Raw genomic sequence first — 20,766 nt, forward strand, 5'->3', positions numbered from 1 at the left:
TATTTCCTGCCATTTTTATCTATTCAGATGTGAATGCTTTGTCTTTCCTGAGAAAATACATTTGGTAAAAGAAAATAATCAAAAATTCAGTGAATAATTTCTATGAATCAGTGGTGTTCTAAAAGAAAACCAGCACTTGTAATTTAAAAGCAAACCATCAAGCGATAGCACTCTGAGAGCAGTACTTTGAAATAACATCCAGATTATTTTCTTTCAGGGACGGTCGAGAAAAAGAAGGACCATTTGGTTTAGTTCAATGGATAAGGTAGATGGATAATCACTGGCAAGCATGCAACTCTGACCATAGAAAGGTGGCATTTAAGTCCCGCTCTCATCTCGTCATGTGCTTTATACTATTTAAAACTTACGGTAACATCTGAAGGCCTCAAACGCATTGAATAAGAGGTTATCTAGCCACACTTAGCATCTTTAATTAAAAACATTAAATACAGTGCTTTTATAATTTCCCTGATTATTTACAATTTAAAGAAAAAAAAAATAATTTGGCTGGACTTGTTAAGGAAAAGTGGAATGTGGCAACACAGATTATGAAGTATAAAAAAGATAATTTACACAGCAGTTTTCACCTTATACTATGTTAGGCTTCTTTATAAACAGTGAGCAGAGTTCTGTTCTGTCACTGTTATTCTGTGAACTATGCAGTTTCACTCTGACTACAACTAGCTAAATATTGCTGAAAGTTACCCCAGGATCATTTGTAAACATACATGCTTTGACAGCATTTTCTTCCATATCATGCTTCCTTTTTATGAGCACGATAGAAAAAAAGACTACGTGCAAGAACCATTTTGATAGCAGTCATTTAAAAAAACTTCTAGGAGAATATTTGCTATGGATTTTAATATTCAGATTATAGTATAAGATGCCGTGACTGTAATATTTATTTACCTTGTTTTTTTGGCTGAGAAAGTGTCTATGTGCCTGAGAAAGAGTGTATAGGTGCATATATACACATACACCTATATGTACACATGTCCAAAACCACCCTCTTTGAAGTTCTGGATTTTTGGAGAAATGTACACTCTGGTCTTTGTTTTAGAAAAATCCTAGAGATAGCACAGCTGAAAGCACTCTGAAATCTTGCATTCTCGTCCTAGGTGCTGCCAGAAAAAACAAGCCTTTTATGCCTGAGGAGGCTTGAGATGTTTTCTTGCCAGTTGCGAGTCCTACTTCTCAAAGTCAAAGAGAGCGAGTAATGTCTGTGAAAAACGTTTTGCTGAGACGGCATGCAGGCAGCAATCCTGTGCCCTGCCAGTCCATAAGTAATTAAAGTTCCTTTGTTGCTGAAGAGTCAGTTCTGAAACTAACATGGAAAATTAAAACAGGTGATGCAGCGGCTATCTCCAAAGGAGAGTTTTGAGTGCAAAGTTAAATGAAGATGAAACTGTGTTATATGTCTCTGAATAAATGGTCTCTCATCAGAAAAAGATTAATTTTAAATCACTGTTCTAGTTCTATTATTAAAGATGGTTTAATTCACCCAGAGCTATTTGGCCTTGAGGATGAATTCCTACAATTAAGTGTTTATGATTGAAAGTGCTGCCATGGAAAGCAGACAGATGAATATCATTTCAGGAGTACTGTGAATCATTAAATGAGTTGTAGAACCTTTTCCTGGGCATGAGCCACTTTTAAATTTCAGACTAAGGCTATAATAGACTTGAGCATAAGGCCTGGCGTGTTGCTGTGTTTAGGAGTTTGAATAACAGGATAATCAACATGTACTAATGTGTTTATGTAATTTTAAACTTCTTATAGTTAATAGAAAATATGCTGCCCATGGTATGTCTATATGCTGCTCGGATCAAATACATTTTTCAGATTAGCGCATTAAGTGTTAGTGTCAGGCAATGAACTTAACCTGACTCTGACGCGTTGGCTTCTTTTGGCTCAAGACAGGCATGGCTGCTTTCCCCGCTGCAGCATGAAGAGAGGCTGGACATGGAACGTCATACAAACCTGAACAGATGACAAGAAAACACTGCTAGCTGCCAACTACCTTCTCTCTCTTTATTTATCACGATTGGTGCTTGTTTCTTGTCAGGAAGGCTCAAGGCACCATCCTAGAACTGATTGGCATGTTGGGAGGACGTAAACTGAAATACAGGCCCGACAGACAGACTGGCATTTTTGGGGCTCAACAGAGGAAACAGACACAGGGCTACTCTTCCTGGTTAAGGAAAGAGCATTGGTCCACAGCCTGCCTTTTCTTGGCACTGCCTGCCCATTCCCAGGATTGCTCACCCTTCCTGTAAGCAGTTTTGCCAGGTAAGTGCAAATTAAAGCTCAAAGAGTACTAGATAAAATTGAATAGACTGCTTGAGGCAGTAGTATCTCCCCTTATACTGTACCCGAACCATCCTTCCTGTGGCTCTGACAGAGTGCTGCCTGCAGCAGGGACGAGAAATTAACTCGCGCATCTCCTGCTAAACAACTCCAGCTTTCAGGCTGGCATGTTAAGATCAATCCCAGTTTCAGTGTGGCTCAGAACTGCAGTCATTCAGGAGCGGCTTCACGAGCTGTTTGGTCGTGAGGTGGCAAATTCTGTCACGGGGTGGGGTGAATGGTTGAGGATGAGAGTAGTAACTCCTTCAGCCATCTGATTTTAATCCCTTACCATATGTGACTTGAAGTCCTTAGATGCCCTCTACTGCCATATACCAGAATTAACAGATGGCTCTATGTAACCGAATTCAGATTTGCTGAAGTTTGTTATTATCTCTCTGTCTTCGTAAATGAATGGGGGAGGGGAAATAATAGCCCTAATTATTACAAAATACACAAAGCCTTTTTATAAAGTGTGAGTTTGGGCTAGACATCTTTTCTGACTTTCAGTGCCATTGCCCTGTATTTCAAAATTTTAACACTATTTTTAGCATTCTCATCAGAGCTCACTTCTCTGATAAATTATCCCTCAGGGAATAAATTTGATCCAGAAAGATGCCTGAGGCACAGCAGAATTTCCTCCCCGGCATTTCAGGCTGCATCATGCTAGACAGAAGGAAGCTGCAAAACCTGCTGCTGTAGATCAGTCTCTGTTCTGGGAAGGAACTAAAGGATGCAATTAGCCATTGGATGTGTCGTTTGCATAAGACAGAACAGCAGGCGGGAGTCTGTATCTAAAATGGAACAAAAACGAAATTCCTGTCCCGTGTTTGCCTGTGTTATGGACAGGTTTTGTGTGCTGGCAGACACAAAGCAATCCCAGGTCAAACAGAACTAATCCTGGAGGGAATCACTCTACAGGCTCTAAGAATCAAGTGTTTCTGCGGTGCTTGAACTTTAGCTGTGTTGATTGTATCAGCTCCTTTTCCCCTCTGTAAGGAAAACCCAGCAAAACAATCCCACCTTTAATTCCCCATCCCACATTCCTAATGCTGATGTGACTGAATGGGTTTGGTCCAAATAAAATTAGCAGCTATGTTTTGTGTACATTTTTAAACACGCCTAACCTTTTCTGAGGACAGTCTATCGCTGTTCGTTTTACTCTAGGTGGTTGCCAGTGATGTTACAGAGAGAAGCAGCCAGGGCGGGAGGGAGCGTGAGCTTTCCAGGGGAACACGTGGCAGCGGGGATCTGCTGCAGGTAAGCGAAGGGGGACGTGTACAGGGGACATGCAGAAGGGCCTCTGCCAGGCGAATACAAAGATAAAGCCTGGGTTCATTGAAGGAGTGAGCTTTCACACTGTGCTTTCTTTTCCCTCCAGCACAGTCCTCCACTTTCAGGCACACTCATCTAGAATATGCTACTTACATTTTTCAGGAGCTTTTGTAATTTTTCCAGAACCTAATCTCCAACTAATGGAGGTCCATAGCAAAATCTTGTTGTGAAAGGGGGCTTTGTTCTGTGAGACTATTTCTGAAAACGCCTGACGCTCTGTGAACCATTGCATAAAAGGCTGAAGCATGAATTTGTTCATACGCTTTTGTTTTCAGCGTGTTCATTCCTTCAACTCCCCGCCTTTCTTCAAGAAACAACGTGAAGCTCTTCAAATCCTTCTGGCAGGTGGGCTATATATTGTTACGGTGGTAAATCTGTGAAGCTATACCGATTTATACCATTCGGCAATGTGGTCCATTGCATATATTTTTACTAGATCCATATTTTTCCAATTTCTTCATGTTCTTTCAGTGGCATTTATTTTTCTGTCCATCAGGGAGTGGAATCCTGTACCCAGAGAATGTAAATAACAGCTGTTTCCACTCAATTTGCATTTAAATACTTAACACTTCAAAATAGATTATTTCTAGAAGCTTTCACAATCTAGTCAAAATTCCTACTTAGTCAGAGGTACTAGTGAGATGTTAATGAAATCCCTTTGGACTGGTTGATGGAAAAGATGCAGCAACAACAATGAAATTCCCCAAACGACTGATCAGTTATGCTTCTGACAGTTAATCTTCAACAATCAATTGAAGCTTGTCTTTTAATCTCCTTGGGTATTCTCAGGATCAGTTCCTTGGGCTGTTCTAAGGGGGCGAGAATATGCCAGGTAAGGAGATGAATTGTTAAAAAAACTATGCTGAACGGGTAGTGTATTTCTAGCAAAATTATTTTATCATATGAGTACAGCTGAAAAGCAAAAAAACCCCCAACACCAGGCAAGCTATTTAAAGTGAACAGCTTATTTGCCAGTGTTAGAGATTTTTAAATAAATAAATCCCTCTGTCCTGAGAATAACAGAAAAACAGCTTTGGTTTTTATACCACTGTTTTCTTTTGTTGACATTTCACTAGCCCTGAAATGGAAACACAACATTTTTATTTAGTAATGCCTAAGTGAAGATTTTAAGAATTGTGTCCAATTACTGCTTTTTTTCCTCCAGAAAACTTTGAAAGCCTTTCACCTCATTATTTTGCCAAATGCCTCAACTTGAACTATTTCTTTAGATTTCTTTGATCCTCTGAAGGCTGAGAATTACAGAACATTGACATTTAGTGACCTTTGGTATGGTTCATTTACTCCAATGTGGACTGTTCAAGAAGATGCTTGCTCCTAAATCCAGATTTTGTTTGAAGTTATAGAAATGCATTTTCTTCTCTGCATGTTTAATTTTGTTTATTCAGAAGAAAAATCCTTTTGTTTTTACAGGAGTCTCAACTGGAGCACCTCTGAACTGGATTGGACAATCTTGATGACTCAAGTTGCTTAGAGAGAACAGTAATTATGTGTGTGTTGCTGGTTTTGCATATCTCGATAAGCCTGTGCCAGACTCATTCAGATTTAGTAGCCTCAACAAGGACAATCTGAGCTCAGGTTACCTATAAAAATGATGTGGGTCCCAACTACCTGATTTCAGAGGGCATGCTTGTGTTTCTAAATAAAAAAAAAAGTCCCCGAGGCCAAGGCTCGGCTTGTATTCACACTAACTGGAGCTAGTTCCCTCAGGAGCAGACTCCTGTATTTGGATCCCACAGTTCTCATTGGACCCTTCCCGGTGCCCAACATGTAATTCTAATTTTTTGTGTATCTTTTTCAGTTTGAAGTATCTGAAATTATGTGAAACTGCACTGCAGCCCGTGAGAATGGTGCTTTCCTAGCATGAGGGTGTGGGTACGTATTACATGTTTTGGAACGTGTTAATGTTTGAGGGCACACAGTCAGCTTGAGCAGTTTAGAAGAGCACATGGGGTAAAATCAAACAAGATGTGATCTTGGGAGCAGTGCTTGGTGTGAACTCTCCCTGCAGCACTGTGCAGCCATTGCTTTAAAGAGGGATAGGCGGAACAGAGGGAAGGAAGAGGGGTGGGGATCAGCAGCCGGAGCCTGAGGTTGCTCCCCAGCCTCCAGCAGTAGGGATGTACTCAGAGGGACCCCGAGTATCACTCTGCTGCTGGAGACCACCTGCCTGAGGTAAAGCGTAGACACAGGTATTTTGACTGCAGGATAAACGCTTCACTCTTACAGAAATTTAAGTCTTCTCCTGTATCATCTCCACAAAGTCATGAGTTAAAATCTTGGTCATACCGAAGCAGAACACTCACCCAGTTCCAGCGATCCAAAGTTTTGCCCTCGGTCTGGACAAGGGCTGGCTAAGCACTGTGTAGGTACTAACCACAGCTGCTCTCCATCAGGACTGCCACCGCTCTTCTCTGCACAGACCATTGTGTCACCTTTCAGCCGTGCCAGTGGCCTCTTTGGGCTCATTTCAAGTATTTTTCTTCAACAAATATGGCCATATAAAGTCAATGAATTGTAACCCATGCAGCCAACATACGGCATGTTTATTTTAGATTCGAACATACAAATACACGCTCCAGAAAGAGAATTTCTCTGCTATTTTTCTTATCTCTGCTTATGCTGCAGTTACCATGAATTTTGTTCGCACTGTGCCTTTACTCTGGATAGGAAATCCTTTTTCTTAATCCAATTCTAAAATTTGTAGAAGATGCTGCCACCCTCAGTTTCTTCATCACTAATGCCAGGATTTTAACTGTATGAAAAACAGCACAGGGGAAAGATATGAGGTGTCCTTGCAAAATAACAAGTGAACCCATATTTAAACCAGACAGGATTAAAAATTACAAAATAACAAAAAATACAAAGAGGGGTGTGAAGCCTTATGCGACTGTATACCGACCGATTGTTAACTAATGAGGGAGGGGTCAAGGAAAATTTTTTCCTGGCATTAGTTTATTATTCAGTTGAAATCCTCAGTGTGTCTTAACTAAAGCAGAAGCTGAAGAGGATGAAGCTCTGATCCGGTGTAACTCCTACAGATGTTGACTTCAGAAAAATGCTACTGGCTTATTATTTGTTTAAACAAATGCAACATAAATTTGAATAACGAGAAAGAGTAGCGGTATTTAAGAAACACTAATCTTTACAGGAAATGTATTATGAATTTACATGAATTGTTAGCAACAACTCACTTATTAGCATCAGTGAGTACAAAAATATATGTTTGTACAGTAGGCTCATGCTTTAATAGCTTTATCTTTTGCTTGGGTTAATTTTTATTCTACACGATAATGGCTTAATGCAGTAGCCTAATTTAACAGTCACTTTTCACTGTTCATTTATGTTTTCTGTGATACATGGTTAAACTTTCATTAGCTTTGGCAGAAGAGATGTTAGAAAACAGCTCTTCCAGATTTTTTTATTTCTATGCTATCTCATATTTTGCTGGTAGGGAGATTCTTTTGATGAGGAATTGTAAACTTTAGTAGCAGTCAAAGCTGGTCTTAAAATGGTAAACTGCCTCTGACCCAAGACTGTTTTTCATCTTGACAAGCAGTAAAGCTGAATATAAGCACAACTGCCTTCTGTATTTAATACTTATTTAATATTTCAGAAAGACTAGTTGGCAACGTTTCTCGGTTTTATTGGCCATTCCAACCTCCTGTGGTGCCTCTAGGTGATGAGCAGCTGTGTGATACATTGGTTATCATTTCTCACCTACATCATGACACCGAATAAAGTGGTACTCCAGGCCATAAACTTCTACTTCTCCAGGAGCCATCCATTGCACCGTTGCTGACCAAACACCCTCTTTGGCTCATGCAGCTTCCACGCAGCTCCCGCCTTCTGACATGCAGTGTCCTAACTGCTGTAGTTAAATACAGTGGAGTTAAAGCTGTAGTTAAATGCAGTGGGACTAACACTCTGTGTAAGTTGTATTTAAATTTTCAAATAATTCTGTGCAGATTACCCAGTAAATTATCATTTATTGTGTTCATTTTTCTAGAAGTACGTAGAGGTAACAGTTGGGATCATGAGCTCATTAAGAGGTGCTACAAAGATACATAAAATAAGTAACTACCTTATTTCTCCTGTGACTACACAGTGAATGAAACAAAAAAAAGTCATGCTTGAGGATTATCTTTTAGCATTGGAGGGTTGATTACATAAAAGGTGAGATTAAAATCCTATACATGATTTATTCAAAATTACAAATTAAATGTGTGTGAATGAATCTCCACAGAAAACAAAGAGTTCCTATATATAGACTACCTCCTATTGCAGGCTAGCAGAAACAGCAACTATGTTTTTATCTTAAGTATTTTACATATATGCTTTCTTAAATTAAAAAAAACCCCACAAAACAAAAAACAAATTGTAAGACTGCTTTCATTTACTCTGATGCAGGCATCTGAATCTCAACTAAACTTCATCCTCCCTTCATAAAAGGAAAGGGAAGGAAAGAGCACCTCCAGAGAACAACGTGCACGACACATTCTAGAAAATAAAATCTTAAAATAAAATCAACAGCCTTGTGTAGGTACTTTTTTGTGTCAGTTAACTGAAGGGAGCCTACGAAGATTAACGCAGCCTTAGCTGTCTCAATCTTATCCATGAATTCAACTTTTATGTATTGTAGGTACACAATTTGCCTGACGTTTATTCTAATGACTGGTGGGCTTTCAGTCAATTTTGTTATATTGTAGCATTAAAACAAAATATACATCCCCATTACAGCAGAGGAATGGTGTCTACATCTATTTGATGTCTTCATTATAGAACTTTGTACTCATTTTGAGGCTGGAAGGAGCATGTGAGAAATTACAGCGGAGCAGCTGCTGAAATTCATAAAGATGGGAGTAACTGAGAAAAGCCGTGTTGGCTTTAAATAGCCATCATTACTGTGACTTAGAGTGGAGCTGCAGCAATGATTTCTTCTGGTACAGCAGAATTTAGACGCAGCAGCTGAAATTCAGACCTATTACAACAGTAAATGGACAAGGAGGGAACTTCCCGCAAAGGCTGGATAACTGGAGGGCCATGAAGGGAGGGAGGGAGGGATGGATGGATGGTTGCTCCTTCCGTAACAGTCATGAGGAACTGAGGCATGAAGACATGGCGCTTGTCACCCAGGTGTATTTGGCAGTCATGTCCCATTACTGCTCCACTGCTGGCTCACTTTTTTTCAAAACTGTGAGGATGAGGCTTTTTTTGTTTAAGCCAACATCCATCTCTGCTACACGTTACAAAAATCAATCAGTTAAAGCAAACAGGCAAATCCTGCGAAAGAACCTCTGACCCTTTGAATTCAACCAGTTCCAGACCTGCCAGGGAGTTCATTTTACAAATTTAATCAAAAAACAGCTAATGCATGTCTCTCGTAGCGTTAAATTTGATGAGATAGCGAAATCCTCTATAGTTTCAGCAAAATCCAGTTGAGTTATTGTGCAAGATTGCCTCCTGGTGGTAGCACCAAGAAGCCGCAGAACAACATAATTTGCACATAGAAAAGGCAAAAACCTGTTTTAAAAGCACAATTCCTTTTTAAATTCAGGTCTAACTAGGAGTGAAAGAACTTTCCTTTCGCTAGAACATCAAGATAAACTGAACTGCCATGAATTGACAACAAAGTTTTCTAATGGCACACTAGCAAACAAAGCCCAAGACGACTTTTAGCCAGACATTTAAAAAAAAAAAAAAAAAATCAGTAAGATGCACCCAACTGTATATTATCCACAGTAATGAGCCTAATAAGGTCCAAAACACTTAATAACTACTGGACACAAAGCAAATGGCCAAGTGCCTAAAATTGGATACAAAGACACAAGAGCAGACCTAACGTTGTGAATTTTACGCAACTAAAGTTTTCAATTACAAAGAACAAGAGTGACAGGCAACAGAAATCCCCCAAATTCACTTTCCTGCATAAAAGCTGGACAAGAATCAAATCAATGGATTTCTAGTTCCAAGTTTTCAAGTGAAGAGAAACAGATAAAGGCAGCTTTATGTAGTTGTTCAAGACCTAGAAAATCAGGAGGGCAGCTTGGAATTACTGCGAGAGGAGGATTTTAATTAGGTCATGCTTCAGATGACCCAGGAGAAAGATTTAGTAGAACAGAACATTGAAAGATTGAGAGTGGCGGCACAATGCAGGGAAAGATTTTAAAATACCAGTTTTATGAATTAACGTAATAACAAAATGGCAGAGGGTACATGCAGTGAACATGTGTTTTAAGCTCAGTTTCCAGTGACTGGTCAGAAGAGGAAGTACTCTGAAGATAGCAGTCCAGCACATCATAGATTTTTAGCCCTCAAAATGCCTGAAAAGCATCCAAAAATGTTTGGGAAAACATTGAGAAATCCAATATTTCTACAGTGACTGTGGATGTTTGATCATAAACAGGGTCAGACAGGCAAGAACAGACAACTGTGATAACAGAAGGTTTCTGTAAAGCAAAATGCCTTAATAGTATTAGGCAGCAGTAAGTGAAAGTATCGGAGAGAAGGAGGGGGTTAAAGGAAATGAAAGTTTAAACTAATCCAAGGATACCTTTTCTTACACTGGAGTAAAGTCAAACAGTGACAAATTAGGTTTCAGCTTTCCAAAAATAAAAGGGGCTTGATTTTATGCAGTGGAACATAACAAAACACTGAACGTGAGCTGTAAGCTTCTCACTTACGGACCAGTGTCAGTACCAGGCACCATGAATTGATGAAAATACTAAAATTTGTTGTATTACAAATTACTAGAAACTATTTTAAAAGGCAGATTCTAGGCAGAAAAAAAACCCAACAGTTATTTTCATGCAACTGAACTTGCAGCGTAAGCAGCGATCCTTTTCACAGACACAATAGACATTCCTTCCCGATGGCATGTTTGTTGTCACACAAGCAACACATCATATAATAAGGAGCCAAAAATCACTTGGCTGATGTGGGCTTAAATATGGACTGGACTGTCTTACAAGCAGAACAGAGAGAAAAAGCAAAACGATGTCATGCTCTGCCATGACAAACCGTTGTCAGCTAACTGGCATTCGGATTCAAAAATGCATTTTTCAAAATACTACCAACATAAATACTTAGACTAGCTTTATGTAAAATTTTCCAGAAATATTTAAAGGCAGTCTTTTTACATACATGCAATATTATTTTGTCACAATTGAAGGAAATTTGAGGAAAAAAGTTTATTTAGTAATAACTTTAGAAAAGTAAGTGTCCTTTATACTAACAATGACCAGGATCAGAGACTTTATATGGTACTCCACTTCTTGCAAAACGTGTGGATAACACATGCTGGCAAAATGACATTAGGCTAACACAAGAAACAAGAACCTGCCTGTCTTATCCAAGCTGCTTTGGAAAGGAAATGCAATCAACATGTGTGACACATGCAGGATAATTATTTTCTGATTATTTATTAGGATCTGTTAAGAAGGCTTAATGAAGTCACTGGGATCTCCGCAGAGGCACAGTGTTCCAAGCTAGCCCTTTCTATCAGATGGCTGATGCCTAAAGCTGTAGACTGGAGTAACGAATCTCCTTTTCCTGAGAAAAAATGCTAGATGACATCGAATATTTTAATAGCAGAAGCGTTTAAGCACTACAAAACGCTATAGCTATGAAGTAGAATCCAGCCACATTAATTTAAAGTATTTTATGTAATAAAGGGCCAATCCCTCCCCTTACGTAAGCTAGAAAGAGCTGGGAGTCTTCATGGATTACCGTGCTGAGGCCAAGAACTCTTCCTCCCCTGAGCTACAGCTGTTCTGATTTATATATGAACATGCCATCCTCACTGAATGGTAGTTGGGGTGGGGTCAAAAAAAACAGAACAACAAAAAAAACCAAACAAACCCACAAACCACAACTGCACACAGAAGTTATCTCAGATATTTGGGAATGCTGGGTGATTTAGAAGGGTGAGTTAATTATTATGCCTTGGAAGCTATAACTTAACCAAGTTGGCCAGTTTTCAGTACGTGACGATAGGCTTAAATACAATCACTCGGCTGATGTAGGCTTAAACATGGAATCAAATATTTCACAAGTGTAATAGAAGAAGCAAAACTATTTTGTTTTCATGAATACCTCATATTATTTTTCATAAATACTATTTCATTAATACCTCAGTATTCTAGCTCACCAGCATTTGTTACTACATTTCTAAAAAAAAAAATAATAAAAAATTACCCCCCAAAATAACACCAAACCCTAACGTGTCCAGTTCTTGACTTCCCATTTTGAAATAAGACTTCTATGCATTCACTCTACCAATGGCAAGTCTCTGACCGAGTTTAACCGGAGCAGGCCATCACCCAGTTCTAACACCAGCACCTTCCCTGACCGTGCATGTGCAACAGCCTTCACTGGATCCTTGTTTCTTTAGTGCAGTTTTGTTGTTTTTCTGTTAACTAGTTGGAGTAGAAAATAACAGTGAAATTTACTCAAGCGTGTTATAGCAGTCACACAGAATTGCCAAACATCTCACTTTCTGTAATTTTTATTTCCAATGAAGATTAATAGCAAAGTGATGATGAACAAGAAGTTATCTTAATTATCGGTCTTTAGGAGGATTAGGATTCTTGCGTCTTCTATGATACCTAGAATTAAAAAAGGCTGCAGTGAATGCAAGCTTTGGACAGTCTTTGACTCTCCTGACATTGCCCCCCCCGCCCCGCCCCGGTGAGAGGTCTGGAGGTTACACAAATAAGCAAAAGACAAGATGCACAAGCAGAACCCATCACCGCTCATTAGATGTCATCTCTGTTGTTCACAGAGTTACATAACGCTACTCATTTCTACCGCTACATCTGCTACAAGCACGCAATAATCCAATCCGTTCTACAGCGGAGTAGGTACAACGGCTGCTGTTTATTCTTAATCCTTTGTGTGAAGTTAATTTTATTACGTGGTCAGCTTTTCCTTCAGCTAAAATGATTGCTACAGAACAAAGAGGCTTGATGTTTAAAGGAGTTATGCCAGACTGTACGTTAAATAGTGTAATATTTTGCAGGCAAACTGAAAAACAAATTCTTCACACCAAAAGCGATCCCTACTTTCCTCTTAATTACCCACCCTGAAACAAGGAGGATCCTGTTTGATGCTCATTAGAACAACAGCTACCCTTTGGCCACAGAAAGTTCTACCATTTCACTCCTTTTATCTACTCCTAAAACACAGTAACTAAAATGTTGCCTGTGGACAGAAAAAAAATTAAATAATTCTGCCTGTATCAAGTCTCCATAGCTATAAATTAGCAGCTACCAAAAGGTGGAGTAACACAGATTGGAAAGGAGTAAGACAAATTTGAATGCCATGTGTTTCCAGTGGTGTATCTGAATGTATATAGTTCCTCTTCAAGCTCAGTCATGCACATTTGTATCTCTCCTTCTCGCTTTCAGAGTACAAGGTGCACCAAGGTGCACTTTTCACCATTTCAAATGAAAAACCTCTACTATTCTTAAGTCTGAGAATCATCCTCAAGTTTTTTTCTGAAAAGTTGTTCAGGAATAGACAATGCATGTTTCCAGGCTCTATTTTGGTTATATCCGTTGAGGGTATTTTACATACTAGATTCTCTTATGCCGATTTATGTAACTTTAATAAATCACCTGAACCAGTAGCTAACTAGATGCTATGACAAATTTCTACTCTGTGACATATTTTACCAAAAAAAAAGTTGCAAAGTCTACCAAGGGGACAGTGTTAAAAAAAAACCTTACGAAATACAGACGTCCATTTACACAACACTGCATTTAAGATTTTATTTAGTAGCCCATGGGCTAAGAGTATCTTGCGTCATGTGACTTCTCCTAGGTTGAATCTAGTCATTACATTATTCCTGTACCTCCTTTTACATCCCAAAGGAACAAACATTGAAAAGACAATACTTACTGTCCCACCGGATACCAGCGATGTTTTGTTGTGTAAAACATTTTGCTGAGCTCCTCAATTGTAGGACCTCTCTTGTTCTTCAGCTCTTTTTCATTCAATCTGGATTTCAGAACTTGATCAAGGTTTTCTTCTTTATTATTCACTGGATCTGGCCGTGGTATGGGCTATAAAAACAACAGTGTATATATTTCCTTTTTCTCCCTTTTTTTTTTATTTTGGAGAAAAATCAAGAAGCCAAGCTACATAGATAGCATTACAATTTACTCTTGACAGATAAAACCGAAAGCACACAGAAGAATGCCTGTTTAACACACACACCTCCCCAGCCCACCCTGAACAAAACCACAGCACTGTGCAGCACATGTCTGGAAACCTCTACCTACCTCAGGTACTACAGCCGATTACCCTACCCCTAAAATCAGCACTGCTGTCATCATTATTGCTGATCTCATCCTTACAATTCACTAGCTGAATCATAAGCTTCAATCCTACTCGTACAAAAGTACTCATGCTATTCCTACTTAGAAATTTATTCATAGTGACGATCATCGTTGCTAAAAAAGCTTTTAGATAGTTTGTACCCTGGAGAAGAATGTCACTTCCTAATTGTTTGTGCATCTGCTTAGACCAAGACGTTTGCACTAAACCTGAAACCTACTAGCACAGTTACAAATATTTTTCCTTGTTTTAGTCTTTTACACCTGTTTTTCCTGAGACACACAACTGAAAAATTTAAAAATATTCATAAGTAGCTTGCAGACAAAGAGTGCTAAACCGTTTTCACTTTTCAACAGAGAATTTTCACATTGGGTTCTTCAGCAACCTAGCTACCATTTGCAGTATTTTACTAGCATGTGAGAACTGGAAATTGAAACAAAGAGTGTACGCTAGAAAAGTCTATCATCAGTGTACAGAACACACTGAAATTACTACTGATAGATAGAAATTCAATATTTAAATTTTTTTGTGGCGTTTATGAACCCAGAGTGCTGAATGGAATGTAAAGCTCCAGTTGAAAACAGCAGCACTTCTTTATATCCTCTTGCCCAAACTGCTGCATCTGTACGCAGTAGGACGTGTGAACTATAACCTGCATTTCAAACATCCTCTTTGCGAATAATGCTCATAGACAGACACTAATTTTATTTATAATGCACAAGTATTTGAGTGCCTCATTTAATTCTATTTGAGTTACTATATGCTGTGATGTCTGGGTATTTCTTACTCTGCAACTTCCCCTGAATTCAGCTAAGAATAAAGTCCCTCTCATGGCAGCAGCTATATTCATCATTCACTCACTTCACAGATACGCTGATCACAGACTAAAAAGCACCTCGGTATTTCAAATTAAAAAAACATGCCCTAAAGACTCAAAATTACAAACTACTCATGCCTTTACAAGAGTAAGAAATATAAATGTGTACATTTGGACATACTTTTGTATGCTCGTATGGAATCTCAAGTGAAGGGTGGTAGCAGACGATGGTCTTCAAATCTGATGTCACTGCAAGTTCCACTTTGCTATAAAAATAAAAACTTACACTCTTAAATATATCCCTTACAATTTTCAGAAATGCTGAGCAACTGAGCAGCCCGAGTCCCAGAGAAAACCAGATTTGACCCTGCATTTATGAATCCTTAAGAATCTTCTATAAAATAAACCCTTGTAAAATAAAGGTCACGAATACTTGATCTGAACTAACTTCCTTCTCTTTTTTTTCCAGCCATCTTCATGTTTCTTTTTTGGATGGAGAGGAAAAAAGGGCTAAAATAAAGTATTGAAGATAGCTGGGAATATGGGTTGAAAAAAATTTTAACACTTTGAATAATTGTATATAAAACTGTAGCGACAGATGGGGATAATGATCTCTAGGACAACATGCCTTTAGAAGAAGTAAGCACGGCACCTACAAAAGAAAGAATAGGAAACAAACTCTGTTTGGGGTTCCAACTTTTATATCTGGTACGAGACGATGATCACGATGAACAAGAAGTCCTATGGAAAAGTTCCTTGAGGGAATATGACTTTTCTCACCTTCATCCCCCTTCCCACAACACATAAGCTTCCTAAAACCTTGTATGACACGGATCCTGTGCTTCTCGGTATATTTGTATCGTCTTTTCTGGTTTCTACACAAGTTTCCCATGCAGCAGCACAAAAATCCCTGGACTTTGTCTTAACAACAAGCATCAGTGAAAATGCTTGCTCTTAGCTACTTTTGCTGTTCCACAAACAAAACTGCAGGGGTACTGGGGTCATCACCATGTTTAGAATGAGTCCTGCGTGATTTTTCATTACGCTTGTTTTTCGAAACATTAACTTCACAATCATGATGACAGGAACCAGTACTTTAGTTAAAATTATTACATATATCCAAAACTGGGAGAAGATGTATTTGATACCATTATATGACAACTTCACAACAGAGAAAGCAGCCCTGGAATAAACATCACATGAAAAGGACACACGTCAAAGCACGTTTAAGTACCAATTGTAGTCTTCAGGGAGAACTGAGTACGTAGATTTATGGCAAGCAAGATACACAGCTCCATCTGCAAAAAAAAAAAAGAAAAAAAAACAAAACCAAGAACACTTGTGAAAACAAGCAGAGCTGTGCCAAATTTAAGAATGTTTACATTTTCATTCTGTTTTAAGTCTTAATCGGAGATTGTGATCATACTCAGATTAACAAAACACAAACACTGTCTAAATGGAAGTTCACTTTACTCCACAGATTTCTAGTGCAATCAAAAAATACAGTATCTAGGTAGCTATGGCCTACGCTTACCTTTCCAATTGTATTGTTTTCATAAGAGAAAAAAAAAGTCACAGTATTAACAAAATACCTACAGATTTCACCATTAGAGCACATTCTTTATATATGCAAAGAATATTACTTTATGACTTACAGGGAAGATCATAATTTCATCCGTAGCAATATTTATTATAAAAATCAAATTTGTACTTCGCTGGCAACTGCTATATATGCTATACAAAACACAAAACTATAATGTCCTGGCTGCTGTAACACTGGAGAACTTTACCCCTTTCCCCAGGTTCCTGTTGCTCCAAGGAAAGCAATCACAAGAATTACAAGTAGTAAAGAAGGCCTGCTGGCAGCTGGGACTGTACTAAGTGGAGTGAGGAAAGGGTGTATCTCCCTCTACTCAACACCTGTTAGACCACATAGATATAGCCGTAGATACTATGGCGAATTTGGGGCCCTTTAATAAAAGATAAGCCTGAATGAGTTCAGCGAAGGCCCACCAAGACGGTCGGGGGCTGCAGAACCTGCCCTGTGGGGAGAGGCTGAGGGACAGGAGCTGGCTCAGCCCGGAGCAGAGAGAGTTTTGGGGAGACCTAACAGCAGCCACCAGTGATGACAATGTATGAGGATTCGGGTTATTGAGGAGAGGGATCCAGTCTTCACAGTGGTGCACAGTGGGAGGACATGAAACAACACCCATGAATTGAAACGAGAGGCTCTCACTGGAAATTCAAAGAAACGTTTTCCTCATGAGGACTGGCAACCAGTGGGACTGGGGCCCAGGCAGGCCTGTGCAGTCCCTGTCCTTGGAGATTTCAAAGACCCAGCTGGACAAAGCCCTGAGCGAGCTGGCATGATTGCAAAGCAGAGCCTGCTCTGAGCAGGAGGTTGGACTACAGACCACCTGAAGGCCGTTCCAACCGAGTGTTCCCATGATCCCATTCCCATTTTTTCATAGAATCATTTAGGTTGGAAAAGACCTTTAAGATCATTGAGTCCAACCACAAACCTAACATAAGATGTTAAATAGTCACAGTCCCTTATATAGGAACCATTCTGTAGGCGTTTTGCCTTTCACAACCGTGTGGGTATGTTGCCTAAGATGGGCCTGGGAGGTGTCTGGACTTGACCTGTACTGGCAAACCCCTTCCTTTGCTGCCGGAACCTGACACAAATCCACATGTAAGCTTCCGAGTCCAGTGATGCTGCTTCTACCACTACGCTTTAAGAACTGAATTATAACCATAAGGACTAAGTCTTAACGTATTCTGAGCCTTCTGTTTTCAAATAAGTCATAAAAAGTTTTCAACTTTTTTCTGACATGTTATTTTATGTAGACCATCTTTAGCTTTAATACAAAGAGAATTCTTCTTGGCTGTTCATAACGGAGGGGGAAAGCATTCAGTGTGTCAAAACTGTGAAAGCTGAAACAACGAAGAAGAAACTTTAGTGTAACTATTTTCCTCTCAGAAATATTTTAAGTGTAAAATTAGTTTAAGGTATAGCTAATATATTTAAGTATATATTTTAGATATCAAATTCTTTAATTTAGAATTTCTGTTAGCACTTCCCATGCTTCACTTCTTCCCATTAAACCAGTCTTAGTTATTAAGAAGTTGAGTTCTGGTAAAATATTACTGCAAATAGTTCATATTTCTTCCTAAGATTTCCTTCCCTTTCTTGCCCACTAACCTCTAAAATGCAACATGTCCATTATATTTTTTGAATTCCTGTCTTTTCTACCACCTTTACTAGCTCCCCTACATCTTTCTATTGACATCTAAAACATGGACACAAATCTAAGAAATAATGTTGTCTATTTTCACTTGTTCTCTGTTTATGTTACGCAATGAGATTTTCCTGTAGCCTTTTCTCACCACAGTTCATAAGCCTGAAAAAATAAATTTAAATATTCAAATATAATCAGTGGTAAGAGGGGTTGTATTTACAAGCTAACTGATAAATTAGAGAGGAGCGTCATATGCAGACGATGGAAGCTTTAAAAGAAAAAAAGAAACAAATCAAGATATCCTTTAATTATTAGCAGAGAACACAGAATATCAGATTTGATTCTGTTCAAATAAAAATTCATTTCCGTGCTTCCATTACTTTAAGCAGTACAAGAAAGAGGCTCTCAAAGAACAAATTTTAATACAGGGCTTCTACAATTTCATCTCTACTTACTCTGCAGCGGGGCCTGCTTAAAGGATGCTACTGAACGCATCCGAAAGAAGCTGGAACACGCAGTTCTAAGAGATGTTGCCATGCTGACAGCAGAGAAGAAACCGGTCCTGGACAAGATGGAACTCAAACGGACACCATATCCTTTTTTGCTGCAGAACACCCTCTGAAAGAAACCGGTTTTGTAACTGTTCAAGGTACAAGAGACCAAGAATTTAATTTCTTGCCTATCTTAAGGTAAAATAAAATTTGTGAAATACATTCTTCATTACCTGTCAGTTGTTTAGAAGTCCTTATTACTTGAGACACTGGCACCTGCCTCCTTAGTAATTAAATGTGGTACAAGACTTTACTGAGAGGTACTCTTTGAAGGTACGTCATTAACTTTAAAAAAAGTTTCCAAGCTTGGGTCTTCTCACAGTTTTTCTACTGGCACTCACCCACCTAAGTTTTGCATCCTTCCTTCTGCGAACTCCACAGAATTATTCCTGAAACATGCCTTTCTTCTTTATGATGTAAATATCTTTGCCCAGTATAAAAATGGAAGTACTTATAAATAGCACTTGCTGTGGTTAACAAACTGTCTAGACACAGTTGGTTTTATCCCTCTCAAAAGCAATACACCTAAAAGCTATGAAACACCGTATCTTAAATATTACCCCAAATTTCACAGTAGAAAGACAAATATAAACACCTTAAGTTTTTATTGTCTACAGGAAAAAAAATTGAAGAGAAATGTACAATAATGCTCAAAAAAGCATAATTAGAGACAGTTTAAAGACATACTCATAAAAAAAATTAAAATTAAAAAAACAAGACCTCTTTTCATATTTAGCGCTTCAGAACATCACCAGAAGTGTGCCTTTACCAATTTTAACAAATAATTATTCATTATTTTCTCTAATTGTGACCAGTGCTGCTGAAGTCAGAGAACACTAACGCAGCATCTACAGAGCTGCTCATAACCTGCCTCGGAAAGCTCATTAACAAAAAAGGCGTGAGGAACACGGCGGATCTGGACCGCCTTGTGGAAGGAGGGGGTTCGACCACCGGCCCATTCTCGGCCTCAGCTCAAGGACCACCACAGTTTAAACCGGCGCATCCCTGAGGCAGCACACAGGAAACTCTTAAAGGCCTGTCAGCTACAAGCAGGGATACGAAACCCCACGCATCTATTATTAAAGGAAAGGCGAAGCGGCGCGGCGCAGCCCGGCCCGGCCCGGCCCGGCCCGGCCCGGCCCGGCCCGGCCCACGGACACGCAGAGCGCAACAGCCAGTCCCGACAACCACGGCCAGGCGGGAACTGACCCTGCCTGCCTGCCTGCCTGCCTGCCTCCGTCCGCGACATCACAGCCGTTACCTCTGCGGCCACCGCCGCGCCTCCTCAGGAGCCCGCCGACGGTCACAACACCGGAAGCGGCACCCAACACCCTTCCGCTTCCGGCGGCGTCTCGCCCCGCGGCACGCCGGGAAAGGTAGTGCGGGCGGGACGGCGGGTGGGGCCTACCCCGGGCGGAGTCGCCACCGCCTCTCTGCCTGCCCAGCGCCGCCCCGGGCCCAGCGGCAAACCCTGAGGCGCTTCGAAACGCGGTGTGCGGCGGTGGCGAGTCGCCCCGTTGGTCGGGGTGTGTGTGTGTGGACGAGCTCCTCGGTGCTCCCTGACCGTTCCTCTCCAGACTCCCGCTGTTCAGCCTGCCAAACCTTCGCAGAACCTGTAATACCTTTTCACAGGGAAGGCCTGGGTTTTATGTACGTGAAATAGCACATTTCGGATACTTATGGTGTGCAGAAGACTCTTCCGGACTCCCCAAGCTCGCTGCTGTTCTGGAGCTACTTGCTTTGCTTCTTATGGAGACCGAGTCACAAAGCGTTTCAAAGATAACATTATGTTTACACAACATTAATAAAAGACAAGCAGTAGAGACAAAAATCAATGATCCGACCTGCTGCTCTTGTGCCTGAAATGGCTCCAGCACCGTGAGCTTTCATGTGCCCATGAAGCATCCCTAAGTCATATCAATCACTGTGGCTTGGTTCCTTTCACAGAACTACTCTTTCGGAGAGCCTTGGATAATGCCTCCTGAAAAGGCTGCAACCTCTTCCACATATGTCTTCAAACCATTGCATCTTTTCTGGTCATCGGCAGTGGTACAGCAATTTCATGCAGTTGTTGGTGGAAGCCTCACAATTTCAGCAATGTCAAACATTGTTCTGTAGC

General features: G+C 40.0%; 1 protein-coding gene and 1 long non-coding RNA gene across 22 annotated transcripts in view; one reads left to right on the top strand and one right to left on the bottom strand.

The window, feature by feature from the left end:
* LOC134510030 (uncharacterized) overlaps positions 1–15,691 on the top strand; it is a 44,607-nt gene extending 28,916 nt beyond the window's left edge. For 6 of the 20 annotated variants that reach the window (XR_010069471.1, XR_010069476.1, XR_010069477.1 and 3 more), the window contains exons 2-7: positions 2,066–2,289; positions 3,514–3,606; positions 3,957–4,026; positions 4,471–4,513; positions 5,113–5,574; positions 7,316–8,103. This is a non-coding gene — a long non-coding RNA (uncharacterized LOC134510030). The other 14 variants (XR_010069468.1, XR_010069465.1, XR_010069469.1 and 11 more) reach the window with 12 other exon arrangements.
* MRPL42 (mitochondrial ribosomal protein L42) lies at positions 10,870–20,030 on the bottom strand. 2 transcript variants are annotated; one of them, XM_063322801.1, is made up of 6 exons: positions 19,909–20,030; positions 18,552–18,714; positions 16,089–16,152; positions 15,036–15,120; positions 13,600–13,763; positions 10,870–12,305 (listed from the first exon to the last, which is right to left on the bottom strand). In XM_063322801.1, the coding sequence occupies exons 2-6, from the start codon at positions 18,631–18,633 to the stop codon at positions 12,260–12,262; spliced, it is 441 nt and encodes a 146-aa protein (XP_063178871.1). In that variant the 5' UTR covers positions 18,634–18,714; positions 19,909–20,030; the 3' UTR covers positions 10,870–12,259. The 2 variants fall into 2 exon arrangements, with proteins under 2 accessions (XP_063178871.1, XP_063178870.1); XM_063322800.1 differs by lacking the exon at positions 10,870–12,305 and adding an exon at positions 12,381–12,900.
* Between the last annotated feature and the right edge of the window lie 736 nt (positions 20,031–20,766).

Source organism: Chroicocephalus ridibundus, chromosome 1, assembly GCF_963924245.1.
Source record: "Chroicocephalus ridibundus chromosome 1, bChrRid1.1, whole genome shotgun sequence".
In the NCBI taxonomy this organism is placed as follows: Eukaryota; Metazoa; Chordata; class Aves; order Charadriiformes; family Laridae; genus Chroicocephalus; species Chroicocephalus ridibundus.

Coding starts and splice junctions, on each gene's coding strand:
- MRPL42 (XM_063322800.1), bottom strand. CDS start 18,633: ATGGCAACATCTCTTAGAACTGCGTGTTCCAGCTTCTTTCGGATGCGT. Junction 16,153..18,551: donor TAAGCAGGCCCCGCTGCAGA/GTAAGTAGAGAT, acceptor TTTTTTTTGCAG/ATGGAGCTGTGTATCTTGCT. Junction 15,121..16,088: donor CTCCCTGAAGACTACAATTG/GTACTTAAACGT, acceptor TTATTTTTATAG/CAAAGTGGAACTTGCAGTGA.